We start from the raw sequence: 20146 nt of genomic DNA, 5'->3' as shown, positions 1-20146 counted from the left end.
GGGGGTTCACAGCCTCTGCAGTCTGGTTCCATGCCCATGTTGGGGGTTCACAGCCTCTGCAGTCTGGTTCCATAGCCCATGTTGGGGGTTCACAGCCTCTGCAGTCTGGTTCCATAGCCCATGTTGGGGGTTCACAGCCTCTGCAGTCTGGTTCCATAGCCCATGTTGGGGGTTCACAGCCTCTGCAGTCTGGTTCCATAGCCCATGTTGGGGGTTCACAGCCTCTGCAGTCTGGTTCCATAGCCCATGTTGGGGGTTCACAGCCTCTGCAGTCTGGTTCCATAGCCCATGTTGGGGGTTCACAGCCTCTGCAGTCTGGTTCCATAGCCCATGTTGGGGGTTCACAGCCTCTGCAGTCTGGTTCCATAGCCCATGTTGGGGGTTCACAGCCTCTGCAGTCTGGTTCCATAGCCCATGTTGGGGGTTCACAGCCTCTGCAGTCTGGTTCCATAGCCCATGTTGCGGGGTTCACAGCCTCCTGCCACTACAGCATCAGATTGATGCCCTCTCGTGGCCTCCGTGCTCACCTTCACTCATACACTACATAGGCGCATGACTTAAAACATAATACAAACTTTTTTAAAAGAAGTATTGTCAAAAAAAAAACAACAACAACAACTAGCCAGGCGTGGTGGCACACGCCTTTAATCCCAGCACTTGGGAGGCAGAGACAGGCAGATCATTGTGAGGTCAAGGCCAGCCTGGTCTACAAAGAGAGTCCAGGATGGCCAAGGCTACACAGAGCGCCCTGTCCGGCCAGGGGTGGGGGGGTAGTGGGGGGAAAACTACAGCAATTAAGATACAAGCAGACTAGTGGCAAAAAGAAGAAATACAGCAGCAGCCTCACACATGGACACGTGGTTTCAGAGAAAAGCAGTGGTGGAAGTTTGTTATTTAGGTTTTTAATAAAATAGCCCTGGAGACGCATATACATGAGGGAAAGCTAATGTTGACTCTTGGCTTTTACACAAAACCTCAGTTCCCATTGACTTATAGACTCGTATATTAAATGCCTTTAAATAAAGCTTCTCTAAAACTAGAGAATAGCTGGGCAGTGATGATACATGCCTTCAATCTCAGGGGCAAGAGGCAGGAAGATCTCTGATTTCAAGGTCAGCCTGGCTTAAAGAGCAAGTTTGAAGATAACCAGGGCTACATAGAGAAACTCTGTCTCAAAAAAAAAAAAAAATCCCAATATATATGTATTTTTTTCAAGATTTTGAGATAGAAAATTTCTTGGGACAGAAAGGGCATTACCTACAATGTAAAATGAGAAATTGTAGCACCTCCACATCAGGACTAGCATTAAAAGAGCAAAGAAGAACCAGAGGCACCATTTACACCTATAATTCCAGCACTTTAGAGGCTGAACCAGTACAATCTCTAAAATTCAAGGACAGCATGAGCTACAATGAGAACATGTCTCAAGAAGAAGAGGAGGAGGAAGAGAAAAGAAGGAGGAAGGAAAAGAGGGATAAGGAAAGAAGTTAAAATGATTGAAATTTTAATAAACATATCATAAGAAAGTGACGATTTGAGTGAAAAAATTGAACACACAAAATCATCTATTTAATGAGTAAAATGTTTGAACAGACGGATCCCAAAAGAAGAAATATAAGTGCCTAATAAATATATTAAAATGTTAATCATCCTTAGTCCTTAGGAAAATGCAGATAAATGCATTAAGATCCCATTACCATCTCCAGTCAGAAGGATATTGGTGAGACAATAAGTAGCAACAAATGATGGTGAGGATGGTGGGGAAGAAACCCTTTTGTCCTGTTGTGAGAATATAAACTGGTGTAACCACCGTGGAAATCAGAATGGAGGTTCCCCACAATACTAAAATATAATTTGCATATGATCTAGCAGTACCACTAGTGAGTATAAACCTGAGAGAATCGCCGGGCAGTGGTGGTGCACACGTTTAATCCCAGCACTCAGGAGGCAGAGGCAGGTGGATCTCTGTGAGTTCCAGGCCAGCCTGGTCTACAGAGTGAGCTTCAGATAGCCAGGGCTACACAGAGAAACACTGTCTCAAGAGAAGAAAAAAAAAAAAAAAGCCTGAGCGAATCTAAGTCAGCCTACCACAGATGCACTTGCAAACCATGTTCATGACAGCATTGTTCACAATAGCCAAGATTCGGAACCAGCCCAGATAGCCACCACAGATGAATAAAGAATGTGATATGGAAAGCTAGGTAGGTAGATAGATAGATAGATAGATAGATAGATAGATAGATAGATAGAAAGAAAGAATGGAATTTTATTCAGCTACAAAAAAAAGAAAAAATATCATTTGTAGGAAGGTGGCTGGAAATGGTGAGCATATTAAGCAAAAGATACACTAAACTTGTAAATATATCGATTTTCCCTAATATGCATATTCTACACTTAAATATATATAACATGAAAGTAAAAGTACTGTGTGAGGGGAGCAGAGACTAAAAGAAAGAGGTAAACATGGATAAGAAAAGGTAATGGGAGGAAGACAAAACACCCCGTTTTCTCTTCCACAGTGTGCATGTGACGTGAGAGCAGGAGGTGCGGTTTGGTGGGAAGATGAGCAGCAGTGGGGGAGGGCTGTAGTGGAGAGGCTGGAGTGGCAGGTCTACAGCCTTATCAGTGCACCTAACACAGTGATCTGTGGCCTTAAAATACATAGCATGGCAAATGTTATGTCAAGCATATCTTACCATGATAGCTTTTTTTAAAAAAATCATCAAAAAGGATATGAAGCCTCTCGAGTGTGAGTCTTCAAATAAAACAAATTATTCTTTTTTCATTTACAAAGTAAGATACTCTCACCGTTTCCCAGCATCCTGTCCTGAACTCTGGGAGCCAGTCTTTAAAAATAGATATATAAACACTGACGTGTATTGTATGAAAATTTCTGAGAATTAATTTTAAGGATTAAAAAAATTCTCATAATACAAAGTTGGTGACACACACCTTTAATCCTAGCCCTTGGGAGGCAGAGGCAAGTGGGTCTCTGAGTTCAAATCCAGCTTGGTCTCCATTGAATTCCAGGCCAGACAGGGTTACATAGTAGGCCCTTGACTATAAACAAACAAACAGCACTATGTGGTGTTAATGAAATGGTTAAACTTGTTTTGACATGGGAACTTTTTGTTGTCAGACCAGAAGTGACTTGGTTTTGATTTTTAATCCTTTTACATCTCTGGCATCTACAGGCGGCTTTGTTCTGTGTCGCTACTGTGACATGTTGACTGACCTGGTCTCATAACAGAGTGTTAACCCTAGCACTCAGCAAAGCACAGACAGGTGGACCTTTGTAAGTTCAAGGCCTTCTTGGTCAGCTTAGCAAGTTCCAGGCCAAACAGGAATATATGATAAAACCCTATCTCAAAAACAGTTTTTGAGTTTAAATGAACTTCCATATTTTATGATACATCTCAGCCATTATGTTTCTGTGTAATCAGAAATCACAGTGATATTATGCTATTTATACTTTTATATTCTCTCTCCCCATGTTTCTTACCCTTTTCCTCCTCCAATCACTCTCCTACCCCATCGTGCATTCCTGAAGCTATCCTGGCCTTTTAGTCATACCTCAAGCTGTACAAGACAGTAGTTTACCAAGAGTGGCCCGCTGCTATCGACACAATCGCCTGCCTGTTGTGTGTTGGAAGAACTCAAGAAGAGGTACTCTGCTCCTCCGGTCTGGAGGGTTCCACGGGAAGGGAGTTGTTGGTCTGTTCAAATCACAGAACTCCCCTCAAGCTGGTAAGCATCTCTATTCAGCACAACTCTCACTGAAGAGTATTCCTAAAACTCAGCATAATGGTCCCGGCCTGTGGACTCAGCTCCTAGGGAAACTGAGGCAGGATCAGAAGACCCCAGGAGTATGAGGGCATCCTGAACACCATAGTGACAGAGAGACAGAGTCTCCCCAGAATTAAAGGGAGTAAGACCTGAGGTCCAGCTGCCTCTCACCACACCTTTTTCACTGTGCCACACACAAAGTATGCAGAACTGCACTTTAGGTGAAGACAGCTGCTGGCATGTGGGACTCCATATTGAATTGCCATCTTTCTTACCATATTTGATCTTTTCCTTGGTTTTTGACAGATAATTATATGAGAAAGTCTTTGGTTCTAGGCTGTTTTCATTCTGGCAAACCAGAATATCTCTTATTGCAAACTAGTTTATACCAATCTTTGCTTTTTTATTTTTTTATTTTTCCCCTCTGAAAAGTATTTAACTGCAGAGGTAAACAGGGTTTTTATCTTGTGTAGCATGGGAATACACACAAACAGCAACAGTAAACTCAAGCAGAATGCAGCTTTCAGAGGACTCAGAATCTTTAGGAAACTAGGGAAATAGAGAGTGATATTGTCCCTTGTCCCAGGTATATTTGTGAGTGCCATGACTAAAGGAGTAAAATCTTGAGCTACACTGTGCTGACATTTTCGTGGTTTCTAGTTAAATGTTGGCCCACTATGGTATTAGATATGATTTGGGGAATAGCATTCTTCTGAACCCAAAACCTTTTATGAAGAAGGTAGAAAAGTCATGTGATTTTGAGATCTTTATTTTCATCCACTTCCTTCCTCCAGTATGCCCCCTCATAACTTGCTTGATTGAGGGCATCATGCACGATGCTGTGTTAGCCTGCTTGGAGTTTCAGCAGTGTTGTAATTAAAGGAAGTTGATTTGCCACTTTCTGTTTGGGATCTCTCCCAAGCCAGAGGGTGTGTAATAGAGCACAAGCGGAGGTAAGTGCAGAAAGCCTGTGAGCTTCTGAGCACTGGCGAGCATACTACAGAATGTACAATAGAAAAGTTATTCCACTGTGTTGTGATATATCTGATAGGAATTTTATTTTTATATTCTAGTATGTATTTTATATTTCTGAATAAATGTGTTTGCTTATATTTTGGTTTTTTTTTTTCAAATTGGGATGTGCCTCCTAATTGATGTGATCAGAAAGATTAGTGTAATAGTTGAAAACAGTACATGAAGCTTACCATTCATGATGTCTTAGAGCAAATGAAAATAATGCTAATTATTTTCTGTGTAAGGTATAAGAAAATGTATGATTCTGCTGTCCTTTTAGTGTCTCTCTTCTGGATGCCTGAGCTTGCAGAGTATGTAGTACACACCTGTAATCCCAACACTTGGGAGAGGTGGAGGCAGGAGGAGCAGTGTTTCAAGGTCAGCCTCAACAACATCATGACTCTGAGGCTAGTCTGTACTGCATGCAACCTTTATCAAAATGTAAAAATACATAAACAGATAAAGGGCCTAAACCCAGTTCAGTGATTTAGTTTTGCTTCACACAAACTAGGCTCAGTAGTTCCTGCCAGCTGTTTGCTTTACACTCGTTTGTATTCGTGCCCTGTCTCTGCCCTCTTTCAGAAAGACCAGGGAATGTGGCCAAAGTGGCCCCCCTCCTCCTCCTTTCTTCCTCTGATCTTCCAGCAACACAGCCCCCACAAGCTCATGTACTCTGTTAAATCCATTAGGAAATCCTCACACCTCCTACTCTGAAATGCCAAAGAACCCACTCTATGCTCTCTGCTCCCACACAGTAGCACAGGCAGGATGTGAGAAAATCGTCAAGGAGATGGTGTTTATGAATCTTCATTTTGGTTCTACCAATACACCTGTGTTTAGAAGGCCAGTCCTGCCCTGACTTTTCAGACTTGGGCTCTTTATAGGAGAGTGATGAGCAACTGAGAAGTGGGTGTATTGAAACCAGCATCAAAAGACAAGCCACATATTTGACCAGGCTTTAAGTCTAACTGGCTTCTACATTTGGGTGTGGTAGCATGGACTTATATAAAGTATAGGCTAATATATTTGAGCTTATTTTATTAACATAGAGACTTTAATATCTTTTTTCTTTTGTATTATAGTTTCTACCTCCCCTTTAGAATCTTCCAGTAGCATAGAGCAAGAAAAGTACTTGCAAGCTTTATTGACTGCGGTTACTGTCCATCAGAAACTCAGAGGCAACAGTACTCTTACTGTCAGGCCAGCACTTGCTCTGTCCCCAGGTAAGGTCTAATGATACTTTTCTTGACTACTTTGAAAAGGCAATGTTGGTTTCTGAAGTTAATCTCTTTAGATACATGCTTTTAGTTACTTTAACATGACTGTAAAATGTTTATCCTGAAAGCCCATAACATAGCTTCTTGTCCTTAGAAGTCACAGTACCACTGTTAATGTCTAGTAATTAGTAATTTTGTATAGAGAATCAATTAAAAAAAAAAAAAAGTATTAAGACAGAAGGTATCACACATAAAGTAGCCCTTAAAATCTCAGAGTCTACTTTACATAAACTCTAAAATATTATTATCAAGTTGAATGTACAAGTTGAAAATCTGATTATTAAATGTATAATTGATTTAAATTACCATATAAATTTGAAATTCCCAAATTTTCTTTAGCCTTTTACAGTTTTGCATTAGTTTGTTTTCTGTAGATTTGGATGAAGCCATTAAGACTTGTACTAATATTCTGTTTCAGTTATCATGTGATGGAACCCCAAAGGGTTCATGTAGAGGTAACCCTAATGTGTTAGACAGGAGCATGTGACTTGAGAAGTTGGTCTCTTTGGCTTTAATCGGCTCTCTGAATTACCTCAGCATAAGCAGCAGGTGGCTTTTCTTGCGAAGCAACACCGTGCATGCCTTGCTTCACTTCTCACTGGGTTCTCTGATTGCGCCTGCCAAGCCTCACTCTGTAATCTTGCACATATGTGTTATCTCTGATGAAACAGAAGCCTTGCTGTGTTATCTCTAATAAAGCTTTTGGGGATTTAAAAAAGTACAATGTTTGGCAGCAATTAGACATACTACACATGAAGATAACTTTTTGTCATTTGAGTAATGTTAACCTGGACACCATGGTTTGTTCTTTTTTGTTGTTGTTGTTGTTGGGAGCTGTTTGTTTGTTTGTTTGTTTGTTTGTTTGGCTGACTTTAGGGACTGAAAGGAGGAGCTCCAGAATGTCCATTGTGCTTAAGCAGGTAGTGACAGCACATTTTGATATAAATCCATCCAATAGCTTTACTCAAGGAGGTTAGTAAGACTAATTTTATAACTGAGCACCGATACAAACTTAACAGCAGAAAACCCTCTTCTAGATAGTGGGTGTTTTAAAAATCAACTAATCATGTTTTTTAGTTGTTCTTAATTACCCTTATCAAATGAATGATCGAATTTATTTCAATGAGTACAGTTGTTACTGGTATCTTACATATTGATGAATTTTAGAAAATTAGGAGGTGAGAGAATCATGTTTAAATGATGATGATCAACCCAGTTTACAGAGCAAAAGGACTACTTACAAAATTAGAAGAGATACCAGTCTAAGCTGTGCCTCCAGAGCCTTTCATTTTACTTTGAGGGTAAGCTAAAATGATAATTACGTTTCTCTTCCTCGCTCTCTCTGGACATAACAGCTGGCATGAGGAGGAAGAGAGGAGAAGTGGCCGGTCCACACTTGTCTCGATAAGTTATTGTGAGCCTCTTTCACTCTTCAATGGTGATTCTGAACCAGGTGGCTCGACTGCAGAGTTCTGCTGCTCCACAGTGGAGTCACAGTCATAGACTCTTCCTCTCCTTGAAAACAAACACCTACATGACCTGGGTTCTACATGGACAGTGTCAGCAATGGGCAATTCCTTTCTTCCCCAAAACAGTACTGTGCATATACAAGCAACGCTTTGTTTAAAAGATCTTTCTCATATTTCTAAAACTACTACCACATAATTTTTACATGTTGACCTTTGCTCAAGTGGCATATGCCTGGAATCCTAAAATTCAGGAAACTGGGACAGAAAGGAGCTAGAAACTAAATCTAGCCAGATGTGGTGGTACACGCCTTTAATCCCTGCACTCAGGGAGGCAGAGGCAGGTAGATCTCTGTGAGTTCGAGGCCAGCCAAGAGTCCAGGACAGCCAAGGCTACACAGAGAAACCTTGTCTGGGAAAACAAGCAAACACGCAAACACACACAGACACACACACACACACACACATACACACAAAGAAACTAAATCAGATTTCCCACACTTCAGATCTTCAACTTTAAAAGCTGTTCTCATATTTTCTGTCGGTTTTAATTAGTTCTGAATTCCCCCAGGAGATTAATGCCATTTGAAGTCCCTCCATCTGTTTCACATGTACTGTTGTCCTTCACATACTGGCCTGGAGAGCTGCTATTGGTTGTGTGTATAAAATTTCACCCTCTTGGGTGTTTTCCAGTGTGGACTACTAATTGTGTTAGAATTTGGATATCAGCTCTGTTCACCAGTATTAGTAAGTGCTTTTACAGTTCCTTTTCATCTATAGAATCAATTACTGTTCTCATGTTTGAAAAAAGTTTGTAAGCTCTGAAGAACAAGATTGGTCATTATAGGTAGGCTGTGTTCTTACTAGAATCCACTTGGTCCTTATTTCTAAATCTATGCCTTTCATTTTAATCCAGAAATATTATCTGCATCACGTGGTATTATATGGTTATTTGACATAACTTATAAGACTCATTCCTTTTTCTAAGACTGTAAATAATCTGTGAACACTCCATTGCAGAATTTGGCTCTGAGTCAACATATAAGCTCTGTTCTAAAAAATACACCTTTTTTTTTTTTTTTTTTCTTTTGAGAGCCATATACATGTTCTAGTAGTCATTGAATGTGTCCTTAAAACACTGTAACTTCAACTTTCTGGGATCAAGTTTTCAGTTAATTTGGTAGGCCTCGAGAATGTGGGGTTTTATTTCCTGGCACTATAGCAAAGCACCACAAAAGGTGCCATAAGCAGCTCTAGCCCCATGGTTTTGGAGCAGCCAGGAGTCCAGAACCAAGTCAACAGGTTGTTTTCCTGAGGGTTGGCTGTAAAGAAGGGCGTTCACTGACTGCCTTCAAGGGGCCGACAGTCACCTAGAAACGTGTGGCTTCATCTGCTTGTAGAGGCGTCACTCAGATCTCTGTTTTCATCTTTGTGTGGCATTCTCTATGTTGTCTTCACGTTTGTTTTTCTTTTTATAAGGACCCAGTCACATTGTAGTAGGATCCTAGTCTATTCCAGTTTGGCCTTATACTGACTAATTACATCTGTACCACACTGTTTCCAAACACAGTCACTTCTGAGGTACCAGGGTCAAGATTCCAATACATGCATTTGGAAGGACACAAAGTACCTATCATAAGTCACGTGTAGTTTTTTTTTCTAGATTTTTAAATTTAAGATACAAACTTCCTTCTCATTTTTTTCTTCAAAGGATTTGAAGCAAAAAGACAATATAATATATTTCTCTACAGAATCCTGGGGTTTCTCCTGTCACAAAGTATTGCCAGATTTTTGCAAACAGTTATGACTTATCCTTTCTGTGTGTGTATAGTACTGGGGGCCGGGGAGTGAGGTTAGGCCTCCTCCATGCTACACAGCACTTTACAGCTGAATTGTGTCCCTACCCCAGCTTGCTGCTGAAAGTTTATACAGGTGGCAGGTCTTTTATCCCAAGTGTCATGGACTAGATGTTTTTGACATTTTAGAGTTTTGTTTTGTTTTTAGATTTTAGGATATTTACACGACTGTAACATGCTAAGTGTCCTTCATCCAGAAATACAGAGTCCAAATTCAGAGAGTTTTTGATACATCATGTCAACATTTAAATATTTCAGATTTTAGGGCACTTTGGGTTAACTTAGGATTGTATTGTCAGGAAAAAATAAGTCAGCAATTTCTCCATTAATTTTTAGTAGAATAGAACTTCAGCAGATACCTAAATACTTTAAATTGTTTCCACCAACACCCCGTTCTTGTATTTTATTTTTATAAACTTCTTCAAGAACATTTTATCTATTTCCATGTTTGGCCAGGTGACCTGTAAGATAAATTTTAGGTTTAAAAAAAATTATCCTTCCAGTTTATGGCCTATTTTATTTATATGTGAAGATATAATTATTATTTCTGATCCCTTACCCAAGTATTTCCTGCTACAAGTTTCTGTGGACTTGGTGTGTATATTTCTTACAGCTTTGTGCGCCCAGCGGTTGCCTGTCATCTGGCTTCTGGAGCAGGTCTCGTTCTCTTCCTCCCTGTCACTTCACACAAAGCCTCCCATGTCCTCCAGAGATTAAGAGACACTGAGGGCTACTAACACTGCAGTCCTCTATGCTGTGCATCTCTTATGTACCTTTCCTCCGTCCACAGTCACAGTGACGGGCCCTAGGACAGTAGGTTTGGAAGTCCCGAAAGAGTCCCTATTACATGACTGTGACAGGCAGGTGCGCATTCAGATCAGACAGGGCCAAACTAGATACAGCCTGCAGGTTCTTCCTGAGGCCTCTTGCAAGTGCGGGTGTCCTCACCCTTCCTAGGGCTGGTTCTGCCTCTTCAGCAGCCCCTCAGCTGCTCCGGGTGAGAAGAGCCTCCTCTTTTTCCATTTTTCATTCCAGACTCCATTTTGCTCTTCTATTTTCATATTCTTCTCTTTGACATACAATCTTAATTTTTCAGTTTACTTCTTATATCCATTGTTCACTTTTCCTGCTTTAATGAGCAGAATTGAGATTGGCAATCTTTTTTTTTTCCCCCAGATCACTTTGTATTTACTTTGCAAGGTGATGAATTATAAGAAAGAGGGTATGTCCTTTTTGTGCAAAAGCCACCTAAGAAAATGTGAAGCTGTGAATGAAAAATATTGGGATTTTTTGTTGTTGTTTTGTTTTGTTTACTTAAAAGTTTATCCTTGAAATAACGACTTCCAGGACAAATATTTCAGATACTTAAGATGAACTTTTCCAAGTTTACATAGCAAGCAGCTATCTATTTAGGGTTGAGCTGTTTCAGTGCAACATTAGCTGAATATATCTGTATCGTGCACTGAGCTGGGTGAAGGCCACACTGAAAGTCAGGGAAACCAGACCCAGCTTAAGCATCTCTTTTCCTTTTCTCGGAAGTTTGGTCTGACCAAAGTAACTGTGTGCCCCATGGGAGTAAGGAGCCACATCATTCCTTCACTGGCATAGTCCTCTTACACAGGTCCAGGGTCACATGGTTGCACAGATCACTGTATATGGAAGGTTTATTCTGTTTGAGAGGTTGAGGCAAGAGAATTACTGCAGATCAGTAATCAGATTCCAAGTCAGCTTGGTTACAGCATCAGTATATCTTAGTTATATTTAAATTAAAACTGCAGTCCTAATACTTACTTTGTGACATTGAATAAACCAACAAGCCTTATTTCTCAGTGTTGTCATCTTTAAAATAGAGATTACTAGATAGTACTTAAGATAATTATGAAGAAAAATGAAATAATAAATGTAAAATATTTAGTAATTAGATCTTCGTAAGATTTCAATAAATCATTAAGCTGGTGCCTAATAATTGTTTAAAGGGGAAGACAGTGCTTTTAAAGTGCACTGAGTATCACTGACCGCCACACTCCCCTATTGCTGTGACAAAACACCATGACCAAGGCAACTTATTGGAAGAGTTTATGTGAGGCCTAAAGTTCCAGAGAGTAAGTGCATGACCATCATGGCAGGGAGCATGGCCCTGGAGCAGCATCTAAGAGCTTACATCTATATCCACAGACACAAGGCAGAGAGAAAGCTAACTGGGAACCAGAGCCCATCCCCAGTGACATACCTCCTCTAACAAGGCCACACTCCCTAACCCTTCTTTCACCAACTGGAGACCAAGTAGTCAAACATATGAGTGTGCTCTTTGTAAGGGGTGAGAGTGGGGCATTCTTCAAACCACCACACTAACCTAAGTTTAGAAGGTAGAGCCTTCTACTGTCACTATAGGCCAGTAACTTTCAAACTTTTCTGATCATAATTCATAATAAAAACCATATTTTAGAGCTGGAGAGATGGTTTAGAGGTTAAGAGCACTGCCTGCTCTTCCAAAGGTCCTGAGTTCAATTCCCAGCAACCACATGATGGCTCACAGCCATCTATAATGAGATCTGGTGCCCTTTTCTGGTATGCAGGCACACATACAAATAAATCTTTTTAAACCATATTTTATATGTATATGTGTATAGAATGTTTATATCCAGATGATTTTAAGCTATAATGCAAAATGTATCTATTTAATTTTTTTAAAAAATAATATTCACCTATACATACCACATGCAGAAGCATAAAAATTTTAAATGTAATCTATTTTTAAAGACACACTGGCCAAGTACTCAGGAGACAGAGGCAGGCAGATCTTTGTGAGTTTGAGGTCATCCTGGTCTAAAAAGTGAGTCCAGAACAGCCAGGACTACACAGAGAAACCCTGTCTCAGGAAAAACAAAATAAAGGCACACTGATTTGACATAGTGAAGTTATTCACAAGCCATGAAAGGAATTCTGCAGTTTGGAGAAATTCACTACTGTAGACTCTTTGCTAGTATTAAATACCCAAGGTGTCTAGCAATCACTTGGGAAATCTAAGTAGTCATGCCTGGCACTGATTCAGGAATTAAGTCCTTTGGTGAAATGACTTCCAGTCAGGACTCCAGTTCTCAAAGCCCTCCTGGGTCCACAACAATAGCAGGCCGTTTCCTCATTACTGACTTCCTTCCTAGTGTTAAGCAGTAGGCAGTTTTTACTAATAACTCCGTATTTAGAGACATGCTTAATGTCTTTTTTTAATACTATTCTTTCTGTTCTCTGACTGCAAATAATTAAGTTGAAAATATAGGAGAGATTCACAAGAGCTCACAGTGTATTGGTTTATAAAAAGAAAATAATCAACAAATCCTTAGAAGGCCTGCAAATCAAGTTGTCAGCATGGATATAAGAACAAACATGATTAGGTCACACTGTTGCCAGCACATGATTCTCTAGAGAAGAGAGTTTCTGAATAATCACAGTGCAGTGTTAGAGAGCTCAGCTCCAGCTTTCTATAGCTCTGGATGGTCTGAATGCCTTTCAGGAGGAATTAGCGCTCTGTCTGGACCTTACAGGAGAAATAGAAAGTTGTCAGATAAGGAAAACATACTGAGCAGAGAGACTAGCACAGGAAAGTGAAATACACTGAGGGAACAGCTCCACTGCTTAAGCTTTACTAGAGTCCTCTTAGCGTCCCACACTCCAAGAGCAAAGCAGAGTGAAAACAGTTGGCATCACATAGCAGGCCTTGTGCCTTTGCCATGCAGACGTAGGTCTGGGCAGACATGCTATCTGTTTCCAGTAGCCAGAGCTTTTGCAGCCCTTACTCGGATGTCCTTTGGCTACTAAGGCCATGAGTGCCGATTATTTCTTGATCCAAGGGAGTGATAGGAATGAATACCACTTCCAGTGATTTTTCTTTTATCATGAGATCATGCTTTATGCAATTTTGCATTGTGAAGCTAACAATGTTACTAGTAATTCTGAGTACATAATTATTTCCTTCAACTGACTTGATTATTCCCTTTCTTAGGCAATGATATAACCTCACACCATTTTTGTTACTACCAGGTAAAGTTTGCCATAGTCAAAAAACATTTTCTGTATGATGGAAAAATATTACTCAAATTACAAAAATATTATCTCTAATACTGGCTATCAATTTGGTGAAAATAAGAATTCTAAAAGAAGCCATTTACTTCAGCCATCACAAACTTGTATTGGTGGTATTAGGTATTGTCACAGGATCATGAATTTTTGCTGCTTGTAACTTATTTATGAAAAATAAATATAATTTCTGAATGCACAGAAGAAAAGGAAGGTGGTGTGGCAATGCCTAATGCTCTACTGCAGAACACACCCTCAGTTATCCCAAATGGTGGCTAGGGCTCCACTGGTCCCTGGTGTGAGGACCTTGCTCAGAGAACAAGCGTGCTGGGCAACACATGGCGTCTGCCGTTCTCCTTCAGCGTGAGGAGTGTACTCCTTCCTATAGTGCCCCAAATTCCTTACCTCTACTACATACACTTATTTCTGGCCAACAGTCTTCAAAAGCTTGTTCCATTTGGTATAATGTTTTAGTGGCACCTCTGCTGTGCTGTCCATTTCATTGCGCTTACAGTGTTTCTAAGCAGGTGCTAAGGATTCATCCAGTGTTACTGTGAAGCTTTGTTTGTTAATTAAATCTACTTGTATTTACGTTTTCCTCCTATGTTAACTTAACCTTAGAAACTAAACATTCTTCCCTTACTCGATTGCTCTGATGTTTGCTGCTATATACATTTCATTTCTCCTGTCTTTAACCTTGTCGACCAGTGCATGGGTTCAGAGACAAATGTTTGACTCAGTCAAATCCCAAATCTTCAGCTAAGGAACCAGTTCATAATCAAGGTACTGCATGTGTCCCAGTGTGACTTTTAAAAATCATCTTCTTACGAAAGTAGATGCTACAAGTAATTTTTCATGTTTGTCAATTATATCCTTTATTCTCATTTGTATTGTGAAGTTCCTGTGATTGCATTTAAAAACCATTTGCTCTAATGCCTTAGATTACATAGCAGCATACCTTCATGTTAAGCAGAAATCACCTATCCTTCTCTTGCGAGCTGGTCTATTAAGCCCCACAAGTACTGACAGGGAAAGAAGGTAGCATGGTATTATTTAGGCAACTTCAGGTCTTGATTTATCACTGGGGAAATATTCTAAAACAACGTTTCCAGGTTCACACAAGAAAACCCAGTTTGGGGGAGGTCTTCCACTCCTCACCACCTCTGCAGCCATGTGTGAGAGCTCTGCTGCTTGGAAGGTGCTGCAGTGCTAGATTGAAAACTAGTATGTGCCTGTTGGATGTTTGATGTTTTAATGTTTTATTTTCTAATTAATATAAATTAGGTCAGCTCATACAATAGACTCTTCTGTCTGCTTAGTGCGGATGGACTTTCTCTTGAAAAGTGTCTGCTTCTGACTGTATATTTCAAATACTTCTAAATCAAATGAAATGCACATTACTAAATTTATAATTTTTTACTTTTTATGGATAATCTATAGAAGAATTTTTAGTTGTTTAAAATTGGGTCTTTTTTTTCCTCAGCCTCAGCAAGTATGCATTCTATGCCTAGCCTCTAGCTCTAGAAGATTTAGTTAAGTTTCTAGTTTTATCTCGTGAAATGGTTTTTTATTAAACTGAGTGAATAAGTGAAGAGCACTCCTCCTGTGAAGCCTGAGCATTACACGGAGAGGTGCTCGGGCCCTTCCCAGCTCCCTCCTGTCGCCTGCCTGCACCCTGCTCCCTGTGGGCCCTTCCCAGCTCCCTCCTGTCGCCTGCCTGCACCCTGCCCCTGCCTCACACAGTCTCCTTATGCTCTCATATTTACTTTAACTACCAAATTTACATCAACATATGAAATGAGATAGGAATGATTTCTTAAATCTTCTAAATCTAAGACAAAGTGATTTTAAACTACTATATCAAATAATGTTTATATTGCAAAAAATAAATGGCAAATGATCATTATGATCCATTGCTTAGATTGATTACCACTTAGATTAGATTAGATGTTACCACTAAAACTGCCTAGAGTTTGCATCTTACTCAGTGATATTCCCACGTTATCTCATTCAATTTTCTTGGCTTTTGTGAAGGCGTATGGGCAAGTCTTCGTTCAAGCACCCGTTTGATCAGCTCTCCAACATCCTTCATTGATGTTGGTGCCAGGCTGGCAGGCAAGGATCACTCAGCCTCCTTCAGTAACAGCACCTACCTACAAAACCAGCTCTTGAAACGACAAGCCGCTCTTTATATATTTGGTGAAAAGTCACAGCTAAGGGTAAGTTTTTTTCCCTCTCACTTAGAAAATATGGAAACACAAAGGCAGCTTATGAGTCCTATCACAAACTAACTTTACTGTAAGTCTTTTCTAGCATGATGATTCCTAACCTAGATGTAATATTCTCAAAAAAAAAAAAAAAAAAAAAGCCTTTGTTCTAAACCAGTGGTGCCACCACCACACCTGTAGACTAAGGAGGAGTTCAAAGTGAGCCTCCTCCACATAAAACCTTGTCTCAAGAAAACACAGTAGAGGCTAGAGAGATGGCTCAGACAGTAGAGCAATTGCTACACAAGCAGGAGGGCTTGAGTTCAACTCCCAGTACCCACATTAAAAACTGGGCCGTAGTCTTAGTTAGCACTGCAGGCATAAAACAGGAAAATCCCTGGAACTCAGCAGCTGGCCAGCAAGGTTCAGGTTTCATTGAGAGACTCTCTTTCAAAAAAACAGGGTAGATAGGGGTGGAGTGATAGCTCAACAGTGCAAAGTGAGGCCCCAGAAACCCACTTAAACGCCAGATGGGTATGGCAGCCTGCCTGTAAGTCCAGACTGTCAGCAGGATTCCTAGAACAAACTGGCTAGCAAGACTGGCCATATTGGGAGGTTTGGTGAGATTGAGAGACGCTGCCTAATGAGAAAGCTAGAAGAACAACTGAGCGTGAGTCCTGACATCACCCTGAGCCTCCATGTGTACACATGTGCTCTCACAAACATGAAAAAGAGAAAAGAAAAAAAGGTAGATGGCTTCTGAGGAACTACTCCTAAGCTTGACTTCCACACAAAGCTGCGTGCTCATGCCCGTTCACCCTACATATCCACAAGAACATGCACACCATAAGAAAGCCAAAACGTAGCCAAACGTTGTGATGCATGCCTTCAATCCCAGCACTCGGGAGGCAGAGGCAGGTAGATCGCTGAGAGTTCAAGGCCAGCCTGGTCTACAAAAGTGAGTCCAAAATAGCCAGGACTGTTACACAGAAGAACCCTGTCTCGGAAGAAAAAAACAAAAAACAAAAAGCCAAAAAGTTGTATTTGTTTTAAATAGGCTGCTTATATTTATACATATATATACATGTATATGTATATTTATTTGTGGATGGGTGTGCATGTGCATTTTATTAGCTGTGAGGATGAATAGTCATAATCTTTTTTTAAAAATATACAGCATATCAGGAAGTATAAATACAAAAGAGAAATAAGGCTTATTTAGGCTATATTTCCCACTGTCTTTATCCAGTTCCCACAGGCATCTGTGCTGTGCAAAACAAACACCCTTTATCCTTTGAATTGTTAATACAGAAGGCTGCAGAAAGACAGAGATCACAAGACTGTGGCACTAAATTTGGAGGCGAGGGGAGATAAGTCCTTGTTTTTTAAGGAACATTTTTCAAACTTTGCAGAACTGTATACACAAAGATATTGTTCTAAGATCAGATAATTCAAAATATCAGCTGCTAATACTGTGCAAAAGAGCTTTACTATGTAATATCTCGTAAATTATCAAAAGAGCACCACTAATTCCATAAATTCAGTGTTTTCCAAGTCGTGCATTAAGAAAAATAAATGTGAGCCAGCCCAGTGGGTAAAGGCACTTGTCTTGCCACAAAGTCTGATGACCTAAATTCAACCGCCAGAACCCACAAAACTGGAGAGCACTAACAACTCTAACCTCCAAACCAGGGCTGTGGCATATGCCCACCCTACCTTCAATATACAAGGAAGGAAGGAAGGAAGGAAGGAAGGAAGGAAGAGGGGGGTGGCTTGGGGTGATTGGTTTTGATTTGTTTTGTTTTTGTTACTGTTTGGTTTTGGTGGCGGTGGTGGTGGTGGTGGTTTTTTGGTGTGGCCCTGGCAGTCCTGGAACGTACTCTATAGGCTAGGCTTGCCTTGAACTCACAGAGATCCACCGCCCTGTCTCTGAGTACTGGGATCAAAGGCATGTGCCTCCACCACCACCAAGCAAATGAATGTAATTTTTTTCAGCTAAAATAATGTTATTTCTGTCAACAAATATAGAGGAAATAGAAGCATCTGTTAATTCAGAAATCTTCTCAAAGTCTAGCGCTGAGCAATCCACACAGACCTTTGGATGAACCATGTAGCAGAGGCTGTGTGCAAACAGGAGCCCACTTGTTTAGCCCTGCAGTGCCAATGACTGAGTCATCTCTGTATAGCAGACTGGCATGGCTAACTAACTCTTTCCCCCACTACCTAGACAGTTACAACCAATTACGCAGCAGCCTGAAGGGTGGAGGCCATGAAACCTTTAGGTAGTGCTCAGTCTCTAAGTGTGCATGCATGTCTTCTGACACAGCAGTCACTTGTCTATCTAGAAACTGGAACTCTGCTCAGCAGCAATGGGAGATTGCCTGCACAGCGTTCATGCCACCAGTGACATTTTTACAACAGGACTTTTACTTTTGGCATGCTTAGATGATATGAGTTTCCTCCCAAAGTTTGGCTGCCTAAATACTCAACTCTGGTACTCCCTTTCCATATGGGGCTCTCAGAGTAGCTGTGTGATCGTGTATATTTATTAAGAGGCAGACCACATAGTGTCTTCCCTTTCCCTTCCGCCGTTTCTTCTCCTTACTGTCACATAGCAGTGAGTCTTTATGTGCTGCATCTTAGCTATTAGCTATCACTTGTGATTTTCAGTTTCCACTACATTCCTTCATATCCCAACAAAGGAAGCATGAAGGGAATCAAACCCAAGGCCTCTTGCCTGTAAGGCAAGTACTTTACCAACTGAGCCGTTCCTGCAGGCCTCTTTAAAAAATAAAATTGCTGTTTAGTTTTTTGTTTTGTTTGTTTGTTTTTTGAGACATGGTCTCTATTATGTATCCCTGGCTGTCCTGGAACTCACAGAGAGCTACCTGCCTGCCTCTGAGAGCTGGGATTAAATATATGCACCACCATACCCGGCCCCTCTTTTAAAATTTTAATCAGACTTTAGCAACAACTAAAATAGTCAATATTAAACATCAAATGGACCAACTATTTATATCTTTGCAGGAGTTTTTAATTTTTTTAAATAATTTATTTTATGTGCATTGATATTTTGTCTAAATGTTGGGTCCCCTGGAACTGGAGTTACAGACAGTTGTGAGCCACCATGTGGGTTCTAAGAAGAGCAGCCAGTCTCTTAACTGCTGAGACATTTTTAATTTTTTCAACTATAGTCAAAACAGCATTTACCATCCTAACCATGTTAAAGTTCATAGTGTTAAGTGCATTCACATTCTTTTTTGTTTGTTTGTTTAGAATGCAAATGTCTTCTCTTTTTTTTTTAATTTTATTTATTGATTGATTGATTGATTTTTGGTTTTTCAAGACAGGGTTTCTCTTTATCCCTTGCCTGTCCTGGATTCACTTTCTAGACTAGGCTGGCCTCAAACTTACAGAGATCAGCCCGCCTCTGCCTCCTGAGTGCACCACCACCACCCAGCTGCAAGTGTCTTTTTCTTTTTTTTTTTTATTTATTTATTTATTATGTATACAGTGTTCTGCCTGAATGTAGGCCTGTACTCCAGAAAAGGGCATGAGATCTCATTATAGATGGTTGTGGGCTACCATGTGGTTGCTGGGGAACTGAACTCAGGACCTCTGTAAGAGCAGCCAGTGTTCTTAACTCCTGAGCCATCTCTGCAGCCCTCATTCACATTCTCATCCAGCTAATTTCCAGAATACAGTTTTACTCTTTGAAAAACGGATGATCCAGTAGATACCAAAGAAAGTGAGAAGAAGCTAAAAGCGTGATTCAGTCTTTGGCCTAAGAGGTCTTTTTAAGTCTTTAGAACTAGACAAGATTATCAAACTGAAATTACACCCTTACACCTGTGTCACTCTTTCTTTTTTTTTCTAATATAGCAAGATTTATTGTAAAAGCATGGGGAGAGAAAGATGGGGTGAGGGGCACCCCAGGAGGACAGAGAGACAGACAGAGTATGATTGGGGGCGGGGGGAGAGTGTCATTCCTCATAAACATGGCGCTGAGGATGAAGCTCGTTTGACACAGTTCTTGTCCTATGTGCACAAAGCCCAGGGTTTGGTCCCCAGCCCACATAAACCAGGTATGGCAGCGCGCACCTGTAGTCCCAGCCCTTGGGAGCCAGAAGCAGGAGAGAAGTTCAGGATGATCCTCAGCTTGGCTACCAAGTTTGAGGCCAACCTGGAATACATGAGAGCCTATCTTATGTCCATCTGTCCTCAAGTGCACGTCCAGAAGCAAAAGCTCATATCTCACACAATAAATTCAGTGTGAAATAAAGACATAAAATAAAAGGTACACAAGTAAACATAGGTGATGCATGAAAAAAGGACAATGTTAAAAATCAAGAAAGACTCACATTTTATTGTAGGAAAAATCTTAATGACTTAAAAAGTAACCATAATAAAAAAAAAAAGTAACCATAATGCAATGAGAACATATTTTTTCTTTCTCAATTCTTATC

General features: G+C 40.4%; 1 protein-coding gene across 1 annotated transcript in view; it reads left to right on the top strand.

Moving 5' to 3' along the window:
• Sbf2 (SET binding factor 2) overlaps positions 1-20146 on the top strand; it is a 319337-nt gene that overhangs the window by 273998 nt on the left and 25193 nt on the right. Inside the window, exons 28-31 of the mRNA XM_051149227.1 lie at positions 3551-3747; positions 5883-6023; positions 14182-14256; positions 15508-15692. Of these exons, the coding sequence (XP_051005184.1) occupies positions 3551-3747; positions 5883-6023; positions 14182-14256; positions 15508-15692 (598 nt within the window). The remainder of the gene's footprint in view (positions 1-3550; positions 3748-5882; positions 6024-14181; positions 14257-15507; positions 15693-20146) is intronic.

This window comes from Acomys russatus, chromosome 7 (assembly GCF_903995435.1).
Source record: "Acomys russatus chromosome 7, mAcoRus1.1, whole genome shotgun sequence".
In the NCBI taxonomy this organism is placed as follows: Eukaryota; Metazoa; Chordata; class Mammalia; order Rodentia; family Muridae; genus Acomys; species Acomys russatus.
Note: the sequence above shows the minus strand (reverse complement) of the source record. Positions and strands in the feature narration are given on the sequence as shown.